The 23,152-nt window shown below is 39.6% G+C and overlaps 1 protein-coding gene across 4 annotated transcripts in view; it reads left to right on the top strand.

Moving 5' to 3' along the window:
- LOC142759217 (ephrin type-A receptor 3-like) overlaps window positions 1-23,152 on the top strand; it is a 228,025-nt gene that overhangs the window by 125,343 nt on the left and 79,530 nt on the right. For 2 of the 4 annotated variants that reach the window (XM_075861172.1, XM_075861170.1), the window contains 5 exons: window positions 3,030-3,185; window positions 10,023-10,358; window positions 12,445-12,557; window positions 12,637-12,802; window positions 18,988-19,096. In XM_075861172.1, the coding sequence (XP_075717287.1) occupies window positions 3,030-3,185; window positions 10,023-10,358; window positions 12,445-12,557; window positions 12,637-12,802; window positions 18,988-19,096 (880 nt within the window). The remainder of the gene's footprint in view (window positions 1-3,029; window positions 3,186-10,022; window positions 10,359-12,444; window positions 12,558-12,636; window positions 12,803-18,987; window positions 19,097-23,152) is intronic. The other 2 variants (XM_075861173.1, XM_075861171.1) reach the window with 1 other exon arrangement.

The following is a 23,152-nucleotide window of genomic DNA, read 5'->3' as shown; positions in this document are numbered from 1 at the left end:
AAAAACATGGGCTATGAATTATTTATGAATCTTAAATGAGCTATATTTTAGGATGTAGAGGACCTAAAGTGATGGCTGATAAAAGTGATGTGTTCACTCTTTCCACTACGGCGTGTGCGTAGGCGCATGGATAAAGATGTGCAATCCTTTTAGGGGGGGGGGGACTTCTGACAGCAGGGAATGTACCTACAAAAGACAATGTTCTTGTCATAGAATTAATCTGTGATAGTGTCTTAAATAGCAAGAAAACTATACGCAGTATTATAAGAGCTGGTAGAAGAACATCAGCAGCGCCTTGCCTCAGGTACATGATATTCTTTTACTACATGTAATTCAGCAAAACCATTAGAAATTAGGACGATAGGGTGGGTGTCAAGCAGCAAGAGTTCTCTCATTTTTATATATATATCTCTACTTATCAACTAACTATGCAGAACAACTAGTAAATTCTGGTAAAACAAGCTTTGATCTAACAGGAGATTTGCTAACATACTAAAGATTTCCTTCATCTAGGCCTCAGGAGGCTGTACAGAAGCACACACAGTCCGAGCCGTAGGAACTCTGTTTGCTGCCATATGGTGCTCAGTAAGGTGCTATATTACAGAGTTAGTTTCCTCAGGACGCAATGCTCATAGGAGAGAAACGTTCCATACATATGCCATCTGATAGAACACTGCACAATGTTTACCTGTCAGATTCATACAAGATACGGACAAAAAAAATCTCTGAAGCTGCTATATTAGGCTGGATTCACACAAGCATGTTCGGTCCGTAAAGGATGGAACGTATTTCGGCCGCAAGTCCCGGACCGAACACACTGCAGTGAGCCGGGCTCCAAGCATCATAGTTATGTACGACGCTAGGAGTCCCTGCCTCTCCGTGGAACTACTGTCCCGTACTGAAAACATGATTACAGTACGGGACAGTTGTCCCGCAGCGAGGCAGGGACTCCTAGCGTCGTACATAACTATGACGATAGGAGCCCGGCTCCCTGCAGTGTGTTCGGTCCGGGACTTGCAGCCGAAGTACGTTCCATCCTTTACGGACCGAACATGCTCGTGTGAATCCAGCCTAAGTCTATGGGTGCCGTATTACAACTCCATGCAACTGGGATGTTTCACATTTTTTGCTATTGAGTGCTGCTTTCGTGTTCTATTTTTTCCATACATTACATGGGGAGACCTCACTCCTCAATATTTGAAGCATAGCACCAGCCTATTTGGGTTTGACACAGTGCTGCTCCTATTTTAGATTTCATTTTTGGTATATATGTATATATATATATTTATTCAAATAATACTGAGAATATTTTTTATATATATATATATATATATATATATATATATATATATATATATTCAAATAATACTGAATAATGGGCTATGGCTCCGTGCCAACTCATGTACTCTTAGACAGAAGGTACCGGTCTGAAATGCAGCAATCTCTAGTACAGGAACAGTAATGGTTTATTTAAGAGTAAGTCTGTTGACAGATGGTATTCCAGCATTGTCCAGTCCGTCATAACCATACAAGAATGCTGCGCACTAATGATGATCACTTTCACCAAGTGTACAGATGTAGCCAGGTTTATCTTGCCTCAAATAAATTGTTGCAGCATGATATCACACAACAAAAGCCATTGAAAAGCCATTGAAAAACCAAGTTAAAGTTTCTTGCCACTGTGTATTTAATGTTCTAAAGTCAAGATAAAGATGGCTACATCTGTATTAATATATATCCAGGTACATCTCCTGATTTCTGATATTCTAATCCATGCTTAGAAGCCTAATTTTAACCAAAACAGTTCGGCAAAAAAGCATCTCCTGATGTTGCCAGTGATTGCCATATGATGTTCATCATCAATTTATTTTCTACTCATACTTAGGCCCCATGCACACGAACGTAAAAACGCCCCTAATTACGGGCCGTAATTACGGGCTCATAGACTTCTATTGGCCACGGGTACCTTCCCGTTTGCTTACGGGAAGGTGCCAGGGCCATTGAAAAATATGGAACATATCCTATTTCAGGCCGTGATTACGGCACGGGCAGGCCCATAGAAGTCTCCTGTAATTACGAGTGGCTACGTGTGTGCACCCGTAATTACGGGAGCGTTGCTAGGCGACGTCAGGGGATAATCACTGTCCAGGGTGCTTAAAGAGTTAACTGATCGGCAGTAACTCTTTCAGTACCCGGGACAGTGACTATCGCTGGAGTTAATAGCATTAAAAGTTAACTTACCCAGAACTCCCTGCTTCTTTCTCCAGTCCGGCCTCCCGGGATGATGTTTCATCCCATGTGACCGCTGCAGCCAATCACAGGCTGCAGCGGTCACATGGACTGCCGCGTCATCCAGGGAGGTCGGACTGGATGTCAAAAGACGGACGCGTCTGAACTTTTTTTACTTTCAATCGCTGCGGAACCTCTGCCCGAAAGGGCTGCCCCTTCTATCTATCCAGCACTGATAGAGAGAAGGGGCTGCCGATTAATGCAGAGAAAACGGGTTCGTAAATACGGGTGGAATACTGGTGACAACGGACCTGTATTTACAGGCACGGGTCCGTAAATACTTGTGGAATACGGGTCGAATACGTGTGACAAAGGACCTGTATTTACGCCAGTATTTACGGGAGGAAAAAAATACGTTTGTGTGCATGGGTCCTTAGAATGGACATGCCTGAGATAATTCTTGTCTACTGGAAGATAATATGCAGAAAGACCAAGTGCCAAAGTCTTCATCATTTTATACAAGAAGAAATTCCTGTTACTTTCAATTGAAGCAATGAATGTGTTCAGTGCAATTCATGCAGGTCATGAAACATATCACACATCTGTTCCCTTAGAATGGACTCCAAGAAACACAGGGGGTCGCCATCAGACTCTAGTAATGCTTACATGGACCATTTCCCTTGCACTTCATGTGTCTATGCCAGATTACCGCACGGGATTGTGAGCTTTCATTTGAACCTATCTTCTGTTGATGTTGTATAAGTCTCCAAATTCACCCTGTGGTCTTCTTTGTCTTCCAGCCTGCCGTCCAGGGTATTATAAGGCTTTGCTGACAGATACCTATTGTACAAAGTGCCCACCCCATAGCTTCTCCCTGCAGGACAGCTCTGCTGAGTGCACATGTGAAAAAGGCTTCCATAGGGCAGAGATAGACGCCAAGTCTACACCTTGTACACGTAAGTTGTGTTTTTATTTATCTTTTTATACAGTTTTCTAAAAGACAATTTACTGAAATACAGACAACCTTCAGGTTTTGAGTCAGCATTAAATGCTTAAAGGGTAATTAATGTTTAAAAAAAATCTCTGACAGGTCATAGTGACATGTCAGAAGTTTTGTTCGGTAAGGGCCTGAGCACTGATACCCCCACGATAGCTAAAACAAAGCGACAGAAGCGCTCGGGTGAGTTCTGAGCCGCTTGATTTCTGATCGGCTTTTCCTGGGCTCAAGAGAAAAGCCGATCAGAACCCAAACGGCTCAGCACTCACCCGAGTGCTTCTGCCACTTCATTTTGGCGATCCGTGGGGGTCTCCGTGCTTAGACCCTCACCGATCAAGACTTCTGATATATCTGTTTGACATTCCAGGAGTTTTTTTTAAAGTTTACTTACCCTTTAATGGGAACAGCAGGAGTGTTACTTAACTGTGAACACCTGAACCCCGGTAACTATGAAGAAATGTTCTTCGGCAGGAAATGTAAGCTACAGGAGCTATAGAGTTGCTCATTGTCGTTGAAAATCAGTGGTGATGAAGCAATAGGCCTATCAACTTGATTCTAATTAGGGACCCTTGCTTTAGTGCCCAACTCTTTATGTGCCTTTCTCCCAATGTTCTTTAGGCACTCTATAGAAGAAAACAAGCACTTGAGCCAACTCCTGTAAGGACACACTTAGTCCTTGGTATCCAGATGTATAGTCAGTATCCAGTGTCTGGTGGATAGTTGTATATTCAGTGTCTGGTGGACAGTGGTATATTCAGTGCCCATGTTGATAATTGCATGCTATCTGGTGGTCAGTCGCCTGTTCTTAAATGATCATTGGACTGATCCATGGGCTCAGTGCCAAGATACAAGGTACAATTTTCAATATGTCGCACCTACAAGCACCTTGATCCCTGGTTGGCTTTAAAGGAAACTTATCATATTGAAAATGTGGTCCGATCTGAGAACAGCATGTTATAGAGCAGGAGTAGGTGAGCAGATTGGTATATAGTTTTGTGGCAAAATATTCAGTAGCGCTTGTAATTTATTAATCTAAACCTCTCCTCATTCTGAGCTTAGGGGTCCAGTGGGCGGTCCTACATAGTGATTGACAGTTATCGAAGTATGCACACTGATACAGGGTGGGCTGTCTGTCATCAATTACGACCGCCCACTGGACTCCTAATACCAGAATGAGCAGAGGTTTAGATCAATAAATTACAAGTTATACTGAATATTTTTCTACTAAACTATATATAAATCTTCTCAGCTTCTCCTGCTCTATAACATGCTGTTTGCTGATCAGACCATACTTTCAGCGTGACAGTTTTTCTTGAAATTATGTATTTCTCACTTACCACATGTGATTGTTTTCAGGTAGAAGGTCTGTACATCCTATCAATGGCTGTCAGTGTACATTAAAGGGATCTACTCCACTTTCAGCCCACTAGTTGCTTGGTTGGTCAACAGTTGGACCTCATACACATGCAGGTCCTCCCCCACCCCCCACCAGTCGTTCTCCTATGTTTTCATCCACCACTGCCTTAGGGTATGTTCACACGGCGGGGGTCCGTAACGGCTGAAATTACGGGGATGTTTCAGCCTGAAAACATCTCCGTAATTTCAGCCGTACCGGCATGTGCAGGCGCTTGAACGCCGCGTCAATTACGGCCGTAATTAGCGCTGCTATTCATTGGAGTCAATGAATAGCGGCTCCAATTACGGCCAAAGAAGTGACAGGTCACTTCTTCTACGCGGGCGTCTATTTACGCGCCGTCATTTGACAGCGGCGCGTAAATATACGCCTCGTGTGAACAGACAAACGTCTGCCCATTGCTTTCAATGGGCAGATGTTTGTCAGCGCTATTGAGGCGCTATTTTCGGGCGTAATTCGGGGCAAAAACGCCCGATTTACGTCCGTAAATAGGCCGTGTGAACATACCCTTATGTACAATGAGATGAGAAGTCTGAGAAAGGAACAGGTCAGGTTAATGTAAATCCCCCCACTGTAGTGTTCACTTCATACTACGCCGGATTATAAACGTTATCATCTACAGATGGATAATTTTAGGGACAACAGCGCTATTTGCCTCTTTAACCGACATGTCACTGCTGAATTACCATCTAATTATTACGTTTTATGTTATTTTGTAGCCCTACACAAGTGAAGTGTTATAAAGTAACTCTACATAAAGTACAAGTGTGTATTAATGGAAGACATACTCTGTGTTGTTGAACGTGGTATATTGAAGGCACGCTCAGGAATTGTATATTAAAGTACTAATCATGTAGTGTTTGTGAAACTTAATGGTACCAATCCATCAGATGGAGCTTAGCCTCTTCCATCTGCTTAGTCCTTTGCTTAGTAATGCAAGATGATAATAACTCGCCAATGCATCATAAAGAGCAAGTTAAACGTGATATAAATGCATGTACGTTCCCCGGCTTTACTGCTCAGCAGCTGTGCTTTCTTACTTATGCACAGCTACATATATATATATCACGCCTGAAATGACTCTCTTGTGCCATACAGAAAGGGAGCTTACTCTCAAAGGACTATTACTAGGTTTCTTTCTCTGAGATTGCAGCAGATGACTCCATTTTTGTAGTCTCATAGGAATGATATCAGGGTGGTCCAAGTGATTCTACTGCTGGAGATGCTGTGTAATATGGCGACCATACTTAATTTTATGAGCAGAAGAATCTAAAGAGCATGGCTATAAAGCTAAACAAGACAAGAGAACAGTTCTAGCTGTAAATTATAGAAATGGTAGAGATCACATAGAGGCTTCATGTTAATATAAAAAAATCTTACATACAATTTATGGACCACCGAGTTCTAATATATTGAATAATTTATTGTGGAGGTCCATTATCCATTATAATACGCAATTGATAGTAACGCAAAAACACTCTTGTATTTCACTGGCTCATACAGTCTATAGACATCACTGCTCCCTTTGTCTGAGATATAAGCACAACATACAGATGTGTCCACCGTTACCTTTGCTTGAATTTGGTTAAGTACTCCAATATCTCATGAAATCAATTCAACACAATTTCGTGACATACTAGCAAAACCTTTTACAGGCTGCAATCCACATCACAACCCCTGGGTGGCACACTTAGACACATATAGCATAGACATCGTGTGACAAAGTATCACAAAATTATGTTTTTTCTCAAAGCTGCTCATCTAGCGCCACACATCTTAGGATATGTTGAGAAAAGAGGGAATATAAGGAAGGACACGTCTGTTCATACACTGAACTAGATATCACAGCTATCCCCCCACCAGAATATGTGGGGACTACATGACTATAAATGTAAGAGTTGACCTAGGCCCCTCCAGTGATGGAAAATCTTAATACTTCAGCATACCAAGTCATTTTGGACAATTGTATGCTTCCCTTTGTGGGAACAGTTTGGAGTTCGACCCTTTTCTGTTCCAACATGACTGTGCCCCAGTGCAAAAGGTTCATAAAGGCATGGTTGGGTGTAGATGAACTTGACTGGCCACACAGAGCACTGACCTCAACCCCATCAAACATCTTTGGGATGAACTAGAACGGAGATTACGAGCCAGGTTCTCTCCTTCATCATGAATGCCTGACACAAGAAATTTTGGGAGGAGTCCTCCAGCTCACCGTTTGCAGATTTCACTCACGGGCTGCGCCAGGATAGCCGCAACGGCACACGGCAGTGAAGCAGGAAACAGGGAAGAAGACCATTGATCCAGCGCAAAGGTAATTAAAATGAAAACGTGTTTCAATTTTATTGAAGAATCTTAAAAGAACATATAGGTAGCTTCCAGATGCAAGGGATAAAGACTGGCTGCTGCCTACGCGTTTCAGACGTGTACCACGTCCTTCCTCTTTTAAGATTCTTCAATAAAATTGAAACAAGTTTTCATTTTAATTATGAATGCCTGACCTCACAAATGCTCTTCGGGATGAATGGGCAAAAATTCCCACAGACACGGTCCAAAATCTTGTAGAAATCATTCCCAGAAGAGTGGAAGCTGTTTTACTGCAAAGGGGGAACCAACTCCATATTAATGCATATTGATTTAGAATGGGATGTCATAATGCTCCTGTAGGGGTAAAGTGTAGGTGTCCCAATACTTTTGTCCATATAGTGTATTTAGCACTTAGGGCTCATACATAACCCATGTATGACTGCACACAGTATGCCTATGGGTCCATAATACGGACCTGTAGGCGCTCCATGTGATGCCATATGTTGCCTCTGTGAATCCCTGTATTCTGCCCTAGAGCAAATGCTTCTAAGAATGAAAACCTATGTAATACTGCAAACCATGATCCTCTGTGATTCTCTTTATAGAATCAAAGGACCCAGAGGGGCATTGTAATAGGGATCCACAGAACACAGATCTATAATATGGGCGAATACATGAGGCCTAACCTAAATGTTGCTTAATTAATTAAATATTGCCATCCATAATGCCAGCGTTCCCCATTTCACTTCTCAGGAAAGCCCTCTTACCATGTATGACAGTCCAGAGCTGCCTTTAGGACGATCGATTTCTTGAACTAGGAAATATTGCATGCATTTTATGCATGATATTCTCCATTGTCAGTCATGTTCATTAAGAATGACATCCAAACATTATATAAATATAGTGCGTGGACGAATTTCTGAATAATTTCTGCCCCAAAATATTAGTGGAGAGGAAGTGGTAGAAAAATAAATTCCTTTGTAGGGCGCTCTTGTGCAATTGTTCAGAAGAATCCACAAATGGTTTTCAAACGATAGGAATTTATTCACGTGAATGTATAAAACAAACACAGATGCAACACGTTTCGATCTTCGTCAGGATCCACAGTACGAGGTCGAAAGGCGTTGTATCTGTGTTTGTTTTATACATTCATGTGAATAAATTCCTAGTTTGAAAACCATTTGTGGATTCTTCTGAACAATTGCACAAGAGGCCCCACAAAGAAGTTTATTTTTCTACCTCTTCCTCTCCACGGATTACCAGACCACGGGGGAACCTCCATCATTGGAGAGACGCACCCAGGGTCAACTCCGGAGGCCTGCTGACTGTGCTGACATCAGGGTCATATCGACCCCATACGTTTTAAAGTTGAGTTGTGCCGATGATCCTGCACAACTTTGCCAGGTGAGACTATCTTGATTCACCATCTATTCTATATACACACTCCCGATCCTTATCACCGTAGAGGAGCGCCGTCTTCTTCTTTTTATTTTTTTCCCCGTAAGCATGCCCAAAAATACTGTCATCTCCATTTTGTATAAATGATTCCCATATTGCAGTCATCGACATTGTGAAATTGTATTAGTGGAATGTGTGTTTTGCGTAGATTGTGGTGTAAATATGTAAAATATTTATTTAAGCATATTATGCTGAATCTACAAGTGTTACATGTGGATTTTGTTGCAGATTTGAATGTATTTCACCCTTTGCATGGCATTCACTGTAAAAATCTGCCGCAAATACGTCAAGCAACATGCTCTTAAACATACACAGATTATTTTCCATAGCATATACGTTTTTCTTCTTTTTCTTCTTTTTATCCGCTTGCATTGTTACAGATATTTAATGTGGAATTCCACATGTGAATGAGCCTTAAAGCCCGGGTCTCCACGCAGTTATTACACACGGTGATATTCCGCACAACAATATTATTCACTGCAACAACCTTGAGATCGCTGTAGATTATAGTTGGACATGTCACACTTTATCACCGCTAGTGTTAACCTATGGAGCACATAAAATGTAATGTGTACACGCTGTTTCATGCACCCGTGATTTTGCTAAATTGCAGATGCATGAACTAAGTGCTACACATACAGGTAACACCAGTGGCGATAACATGTGATATGCCACTACGCTCTACTGCAAACGCAAAGTGTGATAATCATTGTTGAACCTGGCAAAAAGAAAAATTGTTACACAATTTTGCAATATTTCAGTAAATGATCACAAATTTACCTGAGCTTACTGCAGCTCCTTGGATTGCATACAACAATATCTAGATACCTGATCTGAAAGGTATAAAGGACAGCGTAAATACAAAGTGATAGAAAGAAAAATGGACAGAAGCCAGAAAGATAGATTTTGTAAAAGTTTTTAAAGCCCATGATATTCCTGACAGAGATTTTTTTTATTATAATTATATAAAAGAACTATAAATCTGGCTAATTTTCCTTCCACATTGCGACAATGATCCATCGTCCGTAAGATGTTATATTTGGATGACGTTCTGCTGCAGACACTATCGATCAATTAAGCTCAGTTTTTGTTTCGTTCATTAATAATTTGCCAACATTTCCATATGTTCTTTCACCCTTTCAAGACTTTGTTTTCAAGCCGATTTCAAAATGAATCATTTTTGGCATTTCATAGAATCAACCATTGGCAACCGTTCAGATTACACTCGGTACGCTCTTGCTTGGCTTTTCTCCAGAGCGCTTGTACAAGGGAGTGTCCTTTGTCAGAAACCTGATAGACTCACTTGCTATGAGGTCTCTGATAACGGAAACCTTAGATCAGTTTTGTGACAGGAAGATGAATTGCTGGAGATGTTTCGAATACTGAGATGAATGGGCCAGAGGTTGAGCTTTCCAGCAGAAGCTGTCATAAAATCTATGTCTGTATCAGGGGATGATTAATAATGTCCCTTTAAAAGCCCTGTTATGATAAATGGTGCCTGTCTCTATAAGGTTATCTTCTCTGGTGTCACTGATGGTATCTTGGACAGGTATACTTTTCTCTGATTCGTTGTCCCTCATTAAATGTCACCATCTCTTTATCTTCTCTATCTTGTTTAAGGTCCACCATCTGCTCCATATAATCCAATATCGACTGTCAATGAGACATCCGTCATTATGGAGTGGAGCCCCCCAGAGGACTCAGGAGGCCGAATGGATGTCACATATAACATTCACTGCAGAAGGTGCCAACTGGAAGGGCAGAAATGTAACCCATGTGGAAGTGGGATCCATTATATACCAAGACAGTTTGGTGTGTCCCACCCTCGAGTGCTCATCACAGATCTGCTGCCTTACACCAACTATACTTTTGATATTGAGGGTTTGAATGGCGTCTCTGAGCTGAGCTCTGGACCTAAGCAATTTATTTCTGTCAATATTACTACAAGTCAAGTAGGTGAGAAATCTTCCTTTAATGTACAAACTGGTACTTTTCCATATGATGTGGTGATAAGAATGTAGATTATTGTTATCATAACACATTGTGCCAAATGGCAAATTCATTTCTGATACATCTCTATGTTCTGATAATGTCTTTGGTAAGTATTGTAGAGGTTAAAGCAGGTTACGTGGGTTTCAGTTTTTTAATGGAAAACATATTGGAAAACAGATGTATGGGTAAGGCTCTGTTCACATCTGCGTTGTGACGTTCTGTCGGAGGTTTCCGTCAGAACGGGACCCTGAGCAGACACAAACTGACACTGACGGAAACCAGGGGTTTCCGTTTCCATCACCATTGGTGCCACCACCATGCTTCTCTGTGGGAATGGTGCTCTTGTGGTGATGGAAAGTGTTGGGTTTGCGCCACACAAAGAGTTTCCCATAATAGCCAAAAAGTTCAGTTTTAGTCTCATCTGACTGTGGAGAACCTTCTTCCATGTGTTTGGGGAGTCTGCCACACGCTGTTTGGTGAATTCAAAACCTGTTTTTTTTTATGTTTTTCTTTAAGCAATGGCTTTTTTCTGTCCACACTTCCATAAAGCCCCACTCTGTGGAGTGTATAGATTATAGAGGTCCTATGGACAGATACTTCTATCTGCGCTGACGAACTTTGGAGCTTCTCCAGTATTATTGTTGGTGTCTTTGTTGAATCTCTCATTAATGCCCTCCTTGCCTGGTCTGTGAGTTTTCGTGGGTGGCCTACTCTTGTTAGGCTGGTAGTTGTGTTATATTTTTATATAGAGATTCTTGGTTTAATTGTTGCTTGTTTAGTAATGTTGCAGACTAAGGGCCTCTCGGAACAGGTGTATTGGTACTGACATATGACAGGTCCATTATATAAAATACCAAGGGAGAGGGGCGTAGAGGGGCCAGTGTGAATATTATCACAAGGCACTGTATATATCTTTATTGGTGGTCACAGCTCAATTTTATTTTGATACAGAGTTCCAACTTCCCTGTTTCCCTTCACATTCAAACAATTAAATCATAAAATTCAACTCAGGACCAACGGTGATTAGAAGATCGCCAGTGGGTTCTCAATTAGAGAGCGTTTGCCAATTCAACCGATTTTCGACTTCTTCAATATTTTCATATTGTACTTTATAGGACTTAATGTATCAAAAACAGACAAAAGGGGGGCAGTGCCCATTGCAATTATTTAAAAATTGAGAGATCAAATCTAACTGGTTTCTAGGGTTTCAACTTTTCTTCTGCACTAGCTTATAAAAATCACAAAAATGTGAGCACAAGTGTTTTGCTCAATAAACTTAATTTACACATTCCTCCTGCCTAATGAATTTCTTGATATAAAATTAATTGCAGTTTTATTCTTGTACGCTCCTGAAGCATTAGGTTACTATTTTCTTTTTCATTACTATTTATTTTCATATTAGTTTTCAGTACAATTTTGTTTATTTCAACATAATTTTCCTGCAGAATATTTTAGCATTGTATTAACACAGAATTTTTCCTAGCTACGGGATTATATCTAATTAAATGTGTTAATTTATGCTATAATAATAATCTGCATCATTTATTTATTACCTATTCTTTCCACTTTTGTTTGTACTAGGCTGTTCATAATTTTCCTTTCCTCCCCATGTGGGTATAAAATCTCCTGACCCAAAGACATGGCCCCAACGTATGAAACTATATGCCATAGAGTTGCATACGTGACCCACTGACACCCATGAAAAGCACATACCACCCAGATATATGATAAAAGGCAGGGTAACATCAGAAATATCTGGGCCCTATATGGGCGATTGGGCCCATTTGATGGGCACCTGAGGAAGGCTGTTTTTCATTTTGAATTAGAGGGAACTAATATAATTTACTCTGTTGGCATCCATCAGGCCCATGTACGTATGTATGTTGGAAACATTCCTTATATACATGGCGTACGTGCGCCACAAATGTGACGGGTGGTGTGCCTTACATTTTTCAAAAATCAGAAAATATAGGAAAAATATGAAGATATCATACAGGACTATTAACCTTTCTATGCTGAATGAAGTTTAATCGTATAATTTCTTCCTCAGTCAATGTAATCCTGAAAGAACGAAAGAGCAAGGACAGCGTCACTTTGGCTTTTCAAGGACCAGAAAAGGCTAATGATGCAGTGGTGGAATATGAAGTAATCTACTATGAGAAGGTCAGTGCCACAAGCATATGTTCATTGTCTCACTCCAAATATCAATGTAAACTGAGTAGTATTTGTTGGTTATTCCCAGCAGAATCAGAAGGAACAAAATTATACAATATTGAAAACAAAATCTACTTTTATGACTGTGGACGGCCTAAAACCTGGAACCACTTACGTGTTCAGAGTCCGAGCTCACACAGTAGGTGGACAAGGAATTTATGGCGGAGAGATAGAATTGGAAACAAGTACAGAAGGTAAATAATATGTTTATTATTATTTTTGAGGCAAGTTTTATTACAGTTTATTATGGCATTACCAACCTGCTAAAGAGTCGGGCACAACACAATCAAAGTGGATTTGTTGGGAATATTTGGTGAATTTTTCTATATTAGATTGTATGCAGGAAGAGCTGTCAATCTCTGTGGGTGTGGGAAACGGGACTCACAGGCTTTCTCTACGATTCCTCTCAGAATTTTGTACATGCAAATACTGAATCATATCGAAGGAAATTATATATCCTTGAGGTCAGACTAATGAGCCGGAGTTGGTGGCAAAACCATATGTATAAATTTAAAGACCATAGAACAAAAAATGCCACATCACACTTGGAACCAACGTAAACAAAACTGTTCATAGGAGCATAACCAAGTGATTTTCTTATTCAGATCTCCAGGAACAGCCTGTGGGAATCCATTAAATCCACCAATGTTCCTTCAGAATTCCATGCCGCTGTGCATGGAAAACAGTGAAAGGGACGCAGCGCTAAATCAGCGCTGCTGCTCCTTTGTTCTCCGGACTCAAAGGTCAGATCCCCACCAATCATATCGTGATGGCATATCGTAGCAATACACCATCGCTTTATAAGACGGGAATAACCCTTTAAATCTGGTGTTGTTGGTCTGTATTGGTATAAGTTTAAAAACCGAAGTTTATGATCTTAATACATTATTTATTTCTATAGTACTATACACAGAACGCATTCTCCCTCATCGATCCCTGTCCTCAGTGGGGTCTACATTTCTATTTCCTGATCATAAACGCTCATACTAGGGCAAATTTTCTGAGAAGCCAACATCCATATTAATATGTTGTTGAAGTACAGGGGGAAACTGCAATTCCTAAAGAAAACTAACTCCATGCTGCCTGGTTGGAGTTGAAACCATTGCCTTCATGCTGCAACAGTGACAGCAGCATCATCCACTGAGCCATTTTTGTTTGTCAGGACAGTAAAAACCCCTTTCCATTACCCTTGTCATGTGAATTGCTGGCACATAATTCTGCATTCTCCTGCAGAAATCGCATGGGAAATGTATGGCTACACACGTCTTCCCCTATGATAAAACCTCAATGGTGGGTGTTAGAGACAACCCCTTAAAGGGTGTTTTTTATATCAAGAAATTAAGTTTATTTTACTCAGCACAGACTACAACAAAGACTATTAATTTATGATCTGCACAGAGATTAATATATGCAGTGAGCCCCTTTAATGCTCAAGATGTCCATATTGAGTGGACAGGATGCTATTCTGCATATTTGCTATGCTAGCAGCAGAAGACATCCAAAATCTAGTGGCCAATGACGCAACCCAAGACCAGGTTCCCAATATCCATTGGACCACATTGACTGTTGGAACCAAATAGGATGAGTTTTGACTATAATGTAAGGTCTCCAATGTTTCCAATTCTGATGGAACAGATAGGATTAATATTGAATAATAATATATATTGTTGGAAGATGATTACAAGTATCTGCATTATCATGTGAATCCTTCTTCAAGGTCTCTTCTAGTTTCATCGACATTAACCCTTTAGCCTGATTCCTTTGAAGTGCTGTAGTACTGGTCATGTGCATCTCTCTTTTGAAGAAGACACAATACCTGAAGGTGCCAGACAATGTGCTAAATCTATGTGCTAGATAATAAGCAGATATGAGCGGGTGTTATATTGTAACTAATTCAAGTGCTAGACAGTTAAAATGTCTTATCATATAAGCAGATGCCGCCTGAATATATTTTTTTTTTCATTTTTTTACTGTTTGACAGTTGACATAAATGAAATCTACTCGTATTTTCTTAGTTAATGACCTATTTAGAAATGAGTCATTACCAGTGCATTCATCACCCACCTAGTACCATGTGTCCGCTATGGATCTTGGTATTGAACTAAATCGGTGTCGTTTAGCCCAACTTTGGCTTCATATCTGACTCATTGGTAAACGGGCTGAACTGAAGGATCAACACGTTCAAAAGTCAATTTTATTCACATTTCCCCGATTTTCTGTGTAATGAATAATCAGATTTTTTTATACATTCACATACAATGCTTTGTCCTCAATGTCCATTCAGAATTCTGATTTGTGCCACTCATTTGTCTTTCCCTTGTCTATTGTTTTTTTCTTTCCCTTTTTCCCTTTTCTTTCTTGCCATTATTACGCATGGCCTAGATATCTCATATTGCAGATGTTTTATGAAGTGCTATGCATTCTTGATATGAGTATTTGTCTTGACCTGTTTCTAGTGTAACTGTTGGCAACCTTTTCTTTTCTGTTCTATTTATTATTCTTTATGTACTTATTCTTGGAAATTGTAAAACCTTTAATAAAAATGACAGTTGATAAAAAGAAAAAAAGAATTCTCATTAGCTAGACTATTCACAAAGACAATAACAATAAGAAATGAAGACTAATACAAAATCCTATGCACAAAAGATAAATTTCCCAAAGGGAACTCTATTAGGTTCCAAGATTGTCCAGCATTTCTCATGAGGACAGCAGAGCTTTATTTGAAAGCAATGGGCATGATGCAGGCAAATTTGCTTTCAATGCTTTGTATTTCATGCAGTGGTGCTGCATTACAGGCAAGCACTTACAGAGATTTCCTCCATAGACAGCAACAGATGGCAGGCGCTCTAAAGAACTAGTACATTAACATCGGCCTGCCTCAAATGACCCATAATCTGAACTGAGTTTGTCAAAATAATTCAATCTTTTTTAAGTTTGGGGTTGCTAGACTGTGAAGAAATACATGTTCAAGTAATAAACCCATCCACCAAAGTACCAAAGAACTAGAAACCTTATAATTGGCCCCACAAATAGACATGCAGATGCTCAATGTAAACTAGAAGATAGCGATAGACATTATCTAGAAATCGCAGCATTAAAACCCGGTCACTGTTCTCTAATCTGCATTTCTCTATGAATTAAAACGTTTTGCTATTATTTCTAGAAGAGATGTATCTCCTTTGACACCTTGGTGACATCCACCGTACAGGTACTGCGGATGCCTCAAGTTATTGAGGAGCTGAGACTACTCCATACATAGTGGGCATCAACTGTATATTAAAGCCAAACGCCTGCTCTAATGGCCGGATCGGAGATAACGCCGATCCCAGCTGTTTAACCAGTTAGATTCTGCAGTCAATAGCGACCACTGCATCTAAGCCATTGGACAGGGCTTCCCTTTGTCACACCAAAACCCCTCCCCCCATGTCGCTGTCTTGGGGTGCTGATAAGTTGTCAAGGCAGGCGGGGCCTAGTGCAGTCCCCCAAGTCTGCCATGTTAGTACTCGTATTAAGCCTTACCTGAGGCATTGCAGTGTATTGTACAAGTGATCACATAAAGGCTACTGTATCTACACATTTGGAAGCTTTTTTTATTATTAAATCAGTGTTTTTATGTGATATGAAAAAATAAAATTAATTGACTTTTATTAAAAATTATGCATGGTTTTTCCGATACAGCTTCTATGTTTCCTCTGTACATAGAAGCTGTATCATTCGCTATGATCTGATTCAGTCAGTGATAGAGGACCACCATAATATTGCTCACATTTAAGTTGACTATATTCCACACATGGACATACCACTCTATGGAGCACCTGTTTTTTATTTTCTCTAGTTTCCTTCACTCATTACCAAGTTTACATTTTAGGAGCCTGCAGGCAAAAAGGTTTTCTAGTAAAGTTTGAACAGTCAGTGTAAATTTGATGGAGGACAGAATTCTATGGATACCAAAACTTTAGCATACTGGAACTATTCTTTCAGCACTGACAGTGTAGAGCTGCATTGTATGTATATTTGTGATGAATGCACCAACTCCAATTGCATCATAACCCACTCCTGGCACTGAGGACCAGACCCCTTCCTGAACGGCCACCCATAGGCCCATGCTCCTTGTGATTTATGGAAAATCTAACTTTAAGAGTTATGATATTTGCATTCATTTTGCTAAAAATGTTTGTACCTGAACCACTAGGCATTAAACAAATCTTTAGTAATGTATAATAGGTAAGAGCAGGTGCAGTATAGACGCACGTGAGAATTTATAGTAGGCAATGCCCGATGAAATACACAATGGATAATTTCTCACATGATCACCAATGTAAGCCCTTCATTCCCGGAACAACTGATGTATTAGTAGACTTTTCTAAACAGGGCTTAATGTTCCCAATGGATCTGTGTAATCCTGTGACATCCGGTATTTAATCCCAAATATAGCATGATTTGCCGTTATCCACCATGAATAATGAATTCCCTTAAGGATATTTTGGAAAACATCCACTAATCTCTTCTGCATTATGTCATTTATGTGTGAACAAAAAAATAAAAAATAAAAATATATATATATACTATGTTATGCATCATTATGAATACACAGGATGACATCATTTAGCTAGAAGCAGATTGACAATTTTTCCTAAAATTCTGATGAGAAATTTTATTTACATGGTAACGAGCAAAACAGGAAGATTAGCAACTCAGAATTTTAGAGAGCACTATGTATTGTATAGATGGATTTTGGTTTGGTTCCTTATTATTTCATTAATTTAAGATGTACAAGAAGGATATATGTTATTTTATATTAAAGGAAATATTCACAAACCAAGCTTATCCTATTATAACATGCAGGTCATAAATGAGGTGTACATATTATACGCTCACACAATTGTACAAAAATTTTACTGCAATCTTAAATTCAAGCTAAATATAAATTCTTTATCTATATATTTATATTTTACGCTGTTTATATTTTTAAATGGTATACAGTGCCGGTGTTATAGAAAATGGGGAAACAAGGAGAAGTAGACCAGTTTGCCTTTTCAGACAGTGTTTCCACATAATTTAAAAGCTTTGTATATAAAATAATACCTCCATACAGTGTCTAAGTAACTAAGTAATGCCTCCATACAGTACCTGAGCAGTACTACAGCACCATATAGTGCCCCCAGAACTGCCATATATTACATACAGAATATTACCATTCAGTGCTCAAATAAAACTGCCTTAAAATGCCTAAATAATACTCCAATACAGTGTCCACATATTACATATAGAACATGTAATAGTGCCGAATAGATCAGTGCAGAACAGAAAAGACTGATAAAATGAAAGTGATTTAACAGCTGCACATCTCTCTATTGTTGAGCACACGGCTCAGTGTTAATGAGCGCTCTTCAGACTACTGGAATATTTTTCCGCTACACTTTCAGGTTGATCCTGGGGGTCTTGCCCTTGAGGGCCACAAGCAAAAAATGGACCTTGAGCAATTTTCTATCTTGCCACCCCCTAAAACTGGTGAAATTTGTATGCCTGCAGGTTCAGACTACACAGGGTTTGTTTGTAGTCTGTAACTATGGTTACGCATAGGTCAGCATATCAGCTGTTGACACAAATACAGTAAGATATTTTTAATCAAGACTATTTGTTTAGTTATATATTTTTTTATTTTAGATGCATTGGCTAGTAAAAGTTGTTGCAGTTTGGTTTTTTAACCTTTTTGTTTTTGTATTGACGTTACATATCCATTTCAGAATGAGCACATATATTCAAGGCAGAAAAAAAAAAGGATTATGATAACATAAATGTAATATTCTCAAGGACATAAAGATGTCCTCTCCCCTCCCTATCCCCTACCCTCTGTACAAATAGAATTCAGAAGAAAGAGAAGAAAAATAAAATTGTTGCAGTTTGTAATACTAATTTGTTAAATAAAATACAGCCATGTGTATTTCGGAATTGACTAACACTGCTTTTGTATTTATGACCTCCCAAATATGGAGCAAATTTAAATAGCACTGTTTCCTGGCAGCTTTTGGGGCATCTCCTTGGAGTTTGTATGTTCTCCCCATGCTTGGGTAGCTTCCTCCTGATGCTTAAGATTGATTCTAGACTTTTAATTCTAAGAAATTAGACCCAGGGTGTGAGTTTCAAGAATCAAAGTTATATTTTGAGACCCATTGGGGACAGGGATTGATGTGAGTGAATATGTTGGCACTATATCTCTAAAGTCTCAGTTGACTACCTATGATAATTCTCATTGCTTACAAACATGGACTACTTTTAATCTACAAATATACTGTACGTTCCACATATATAGTCAGATTTACTACCATCAAATAAAACATGTTTTATTAATAACTTGATCTGTGTTTCTGTGTTTCAGATATGATCGCCATAACCGATCCTAACCAAATTACTATATTGGCAATATCTGTGGCTGGCGGGATCATCCTGCTCATTTTCCTGGTGACCTGTTTCTTTGTCAGTGGAAGGTAAACCTTTTATACATATCCTAAGATGCATTATTATTATTATTATTATATTTTATGCTTTCGATTATAGTTGTTAGTGAGATACCCAGCAGGCATAACTACAAATTTTTGAAAGGTCCTTCCATATTCGTGTGGATATTGATGCAAATTTGACCAAATATTTCATCCTTCATAATGGGAAGAGTGAAATCCACTATGAAGTACGCCAACTTTCAGCAGCAGAAATGAGCACGTTGTGCATTTGAACATTTAAGCAAATATTTCAACAACGTGTAAATGAGTTTTTAAAAAAAAAAAAAAAAAAACATTCACTTACAGTGCACTGTAGTTTGCTGTGCATTTTACGTGCAGAATTTGCTCAAAAAATCTGGAGAATACTGGCCAATTGTGAACATGCTCTAATGCAGTGGCTCCCCGGCCTTCTCTGCTCTACAGCCCTCTCACAGATTCCATTATTTTGCTCCAATTTGCCCAAAATTACAAAAAAATATGCATTGGTTTTGTTGTTACTGCATTGATATTTTATTATTACAATATGTATAAGGTAATGGGAACCGAATAACCATAGTGATATTAGCTGGTAAATCATATCCCCAATTTTAGGAAACTTTAGTCTACGTCGCTAAATTCACAACAGTAATACATAAAATTAATACTCTGTCTATCGGGACCCTCCATAACATACGTTTTTGTCAATGAGGAATTCTCATCATCATCTCATTGATATAAGTGACAACTATGACTACAATGCTTTCTTCGTTTATCTGCTGTAGTACCTAAGTCAAGGTAACCTTGTAGCTGTTACCTATTTGTACTGATTACTCCATTGATTACTGTGTGCAGTATAATGATTGCTGCTTCTTTGTCAGGAAGATCTTTGCTCTGTTTTCTTTCATTGCCTTTCCTGCTCACTCATCTCGAGTGGTTTATATTGACTCTTACTGGAAAAATTCTGGAGCAATTTTATAAATGGTTGCAGAACAAATGTTTACTCTACACATCTCAAACATATCTGGTAATAATAATTTATAAAGTAGATGCCATGTATTATATAAAATTATTTCACAACATAATCCGTAGAGCTGTGGGTAAGGGCGTATGTACCATAGAGGCAGCCGATGTGACTACGATGGAGCACCTTGGAGAGAGGAGGACAGCCCTGGTTAAATCTTTCAGCTTTGCTGTTGGGTGGCAAGTACCTGTGCAGTATTCACCTCTACAGCGGAACTGGTAAATGATATTGGTAAATGAGGGGCATAAGATTGGTGAAGGTTCCAGCACTCCCACTGATTAGCTGAGTAAGGGGCTGCAATTCTCCGGTCAACGCCATGTCCCCTTGATTGTTTACCAGAAAGAGCTCCATACAATTCAAGTAAATAGGACTGAGCTGCAATACCAAGCACAGCCACAACAAAATGTAGAGCGCTTTGCCTGGTAAACAATGAAGGGGAGGCAACACTATCCAAAACACTGTGGCCCCTTCACTAAACTGTTTTGTTCGGGGTGCCAGAAGTCAAACCCCCACCAATCTAATATTGATGGCCTACCCTAACAATACGCCATCAATATGAAAGCCCCGGTAAACCCCTTTAAGAAACCACTCATGGCTTTGGCCGAAGAACCCTGCACAACACTGCCTTGTGTGAACCTGGCCATACAGAAATTTCACCAGGAGCTGGGCTCATTACTTAAATATAGAATGATCACTCAGTATGCCGAAACTGAAAATCCTCTTATAAGCTAATCGGTGGGGGGATGCTGGGTCGGACCCCACCGATTTGTTATTGATGGCTTATTTAAGAGATAGGCTATCAATATCAGAGTCCTGGAAAACCTCTTTAAGGAAGGAAAAATTATACTTATTTTTCTACTTTTTCTTTTTTGTATTGACACTGTGTTTTAAATAAAAAAATAGCCCATCAAAACTGCAGTGTTTGAACCTGGCCTAAGGCTTGTTTCTTTACCGATGCCTCTGCCTCAATCATGAGTTATTTACAGCTACAGTAGCTTATCCTAAATTAAAGGGGTTATGTGGGGATGAAAAATTATTAGCAGTCTACTCACTGCAGTATGTGAGTACACTCGCTAATATGCACTCAGGTCCCCCGTCGTGCTGATTATTATATTTTAATAGATTTTTAGAGCACTGCCGGTTGACCGGAAGTCTAGTGGCACAGTCTAACTTCATGACGACACGATTCGCCATCATGTGACCGGCCCCGATGTACTCTATGTAATCACTGTACTACTGTTACAGCGATTACATAGATTACAGCGGGGTCGGTCACATGTCATAGTAAGGTACTTGGATAGGATAACAATACATCACACCTTTTTCTTACATTCCGATTGATGGCGGATTTACACGAGCGTGTGCGTTTTGCGCACGCAAAAAACGCAGCGTTTTGCGTGCGCAAAAGGCACTTAACAGCTCCGTGTGTCATCACATAGGATGTGCGACTGCATGATTTTCGCGCAGCCGCCATCATTATGACACCCTCTGTGGATGTTTGTAAACAGAAAAGCACGTGGTGCTTTTCTGTTTGCAAACATACTTTTGACTGCTGTTGCGCGAATCACGCGCGTCCCACGGAAGTGATTCCATGTGGTGCTTCCGTGATTTTCACGCACCCAATGACTTCAATGGGTGTGTGATGCGCGAAAAACGCAGAAATATAGGACATGTCGTGAGTTTTTCGCAGCGGACTCACGCTGTGCAAAAATCACGGACTGTCTGCACTGCCCCATAGACTAACATAGGTCCGTGCGACACGCGTGAAAATCACGCGCGTTGCATGGACGTATTACACGTTCGTCTAAATAAGCCCTTACAGTGTGATTCAATCATTTAGCCTCAGCCTAACACTAGGAGTTCAGCTGCTACTTTTCATTACATGTATTCTTTTTATTCTTCCTCTAGTCAGGACAGATGAAAAAGACAAGGGTCCATCAAGTTCAAAATTGTATCAATGTTTTAGGTTGATAAAATTAATTAAAGGGCATTTACATATTTCTGCGTAGATTTTTTTTTTTTAATAAAGCCGGGGTGCACAGAAAGTGATGTGAAACCCAAAGAAACTCTCTTCGAAAGGAGAGGGGGTCCTCACCTTCTGATCCAGAAGGCCCCGCAAGTGTCAAGGATAACTGGCACCCCTTGCCAGACTTTAGCTCAACCCATCTGTGCCCTGGTGTCTGCCTAGGCTTCAGGTCAAGAATCCCACACAGCACAAAGAATTTGTTCCACACCAAAAGGGAACTTTAGTTGCAGTAGGTTGATGAATTGAAGGGTATGGGCACACAACAGTTATTGCCAAGCAGAAAAAATCTGCTTCCGTTAGGAGGCGTTTTTTCATGTGTTTTTTGTAGGTGTTTTTTTAACTATACAAATGAAAGAACCACAAAAAACACTATATAGACTTGCACTATGTCCACTATATATACACACATACACACACACACACACACACACACACACACTGTATAAATTTACATTATACACACAGCACACACTGTATAGACTTAAACTATGTCCACTATACACACAGCACACACTTACATTATACACACAGCACACACTATATAGACACACTATGTCCACTATACACACACACCATATAGACTTACATTATACACACAGCACACACTATATAGACTTACATTATACACACAGCACGCACTTTATAGACTTACATTATACACACCGCACACACTATATAGACTTACATTATACACACAGCACACACTATATAGACTGACATTATACACACAGCACACACTATACAGACTTACATTATACACACAGCACACACTATATAGACTTACATTATACACACAGCATACACTATATAGACTGATATTATACACAGCACACACTATATAGACTGACATTATACACACAGCACACACTGTATAGACTGACATTATATGCACACCACATACTATATAGACTGACATACGCACAGCCAACACTATATAGACTGACATTATACGCTCAGCACACACTATATAGACTGACATTATACGCTCAGCACACACTATATAGACTGAATTTATACA

Source organism: Rhinoderma darwinii, chromosome 4, assembly GCF_050947455.1.
Source record: "Rhinoderma darwinii isolate aRhiDar2 chromosome 4, aRhiDar2.hap1, whole genome shotgun sequence".
NCBI lineage: Eukaryota > Metazoa > Chordata > Amphibia > Anura > Rhinodermatidae > Rhinoderma > Rhinoderma darwinii.
This window is presented reverse-complemented; position numbering and strand designations above follow the sequence as displayed.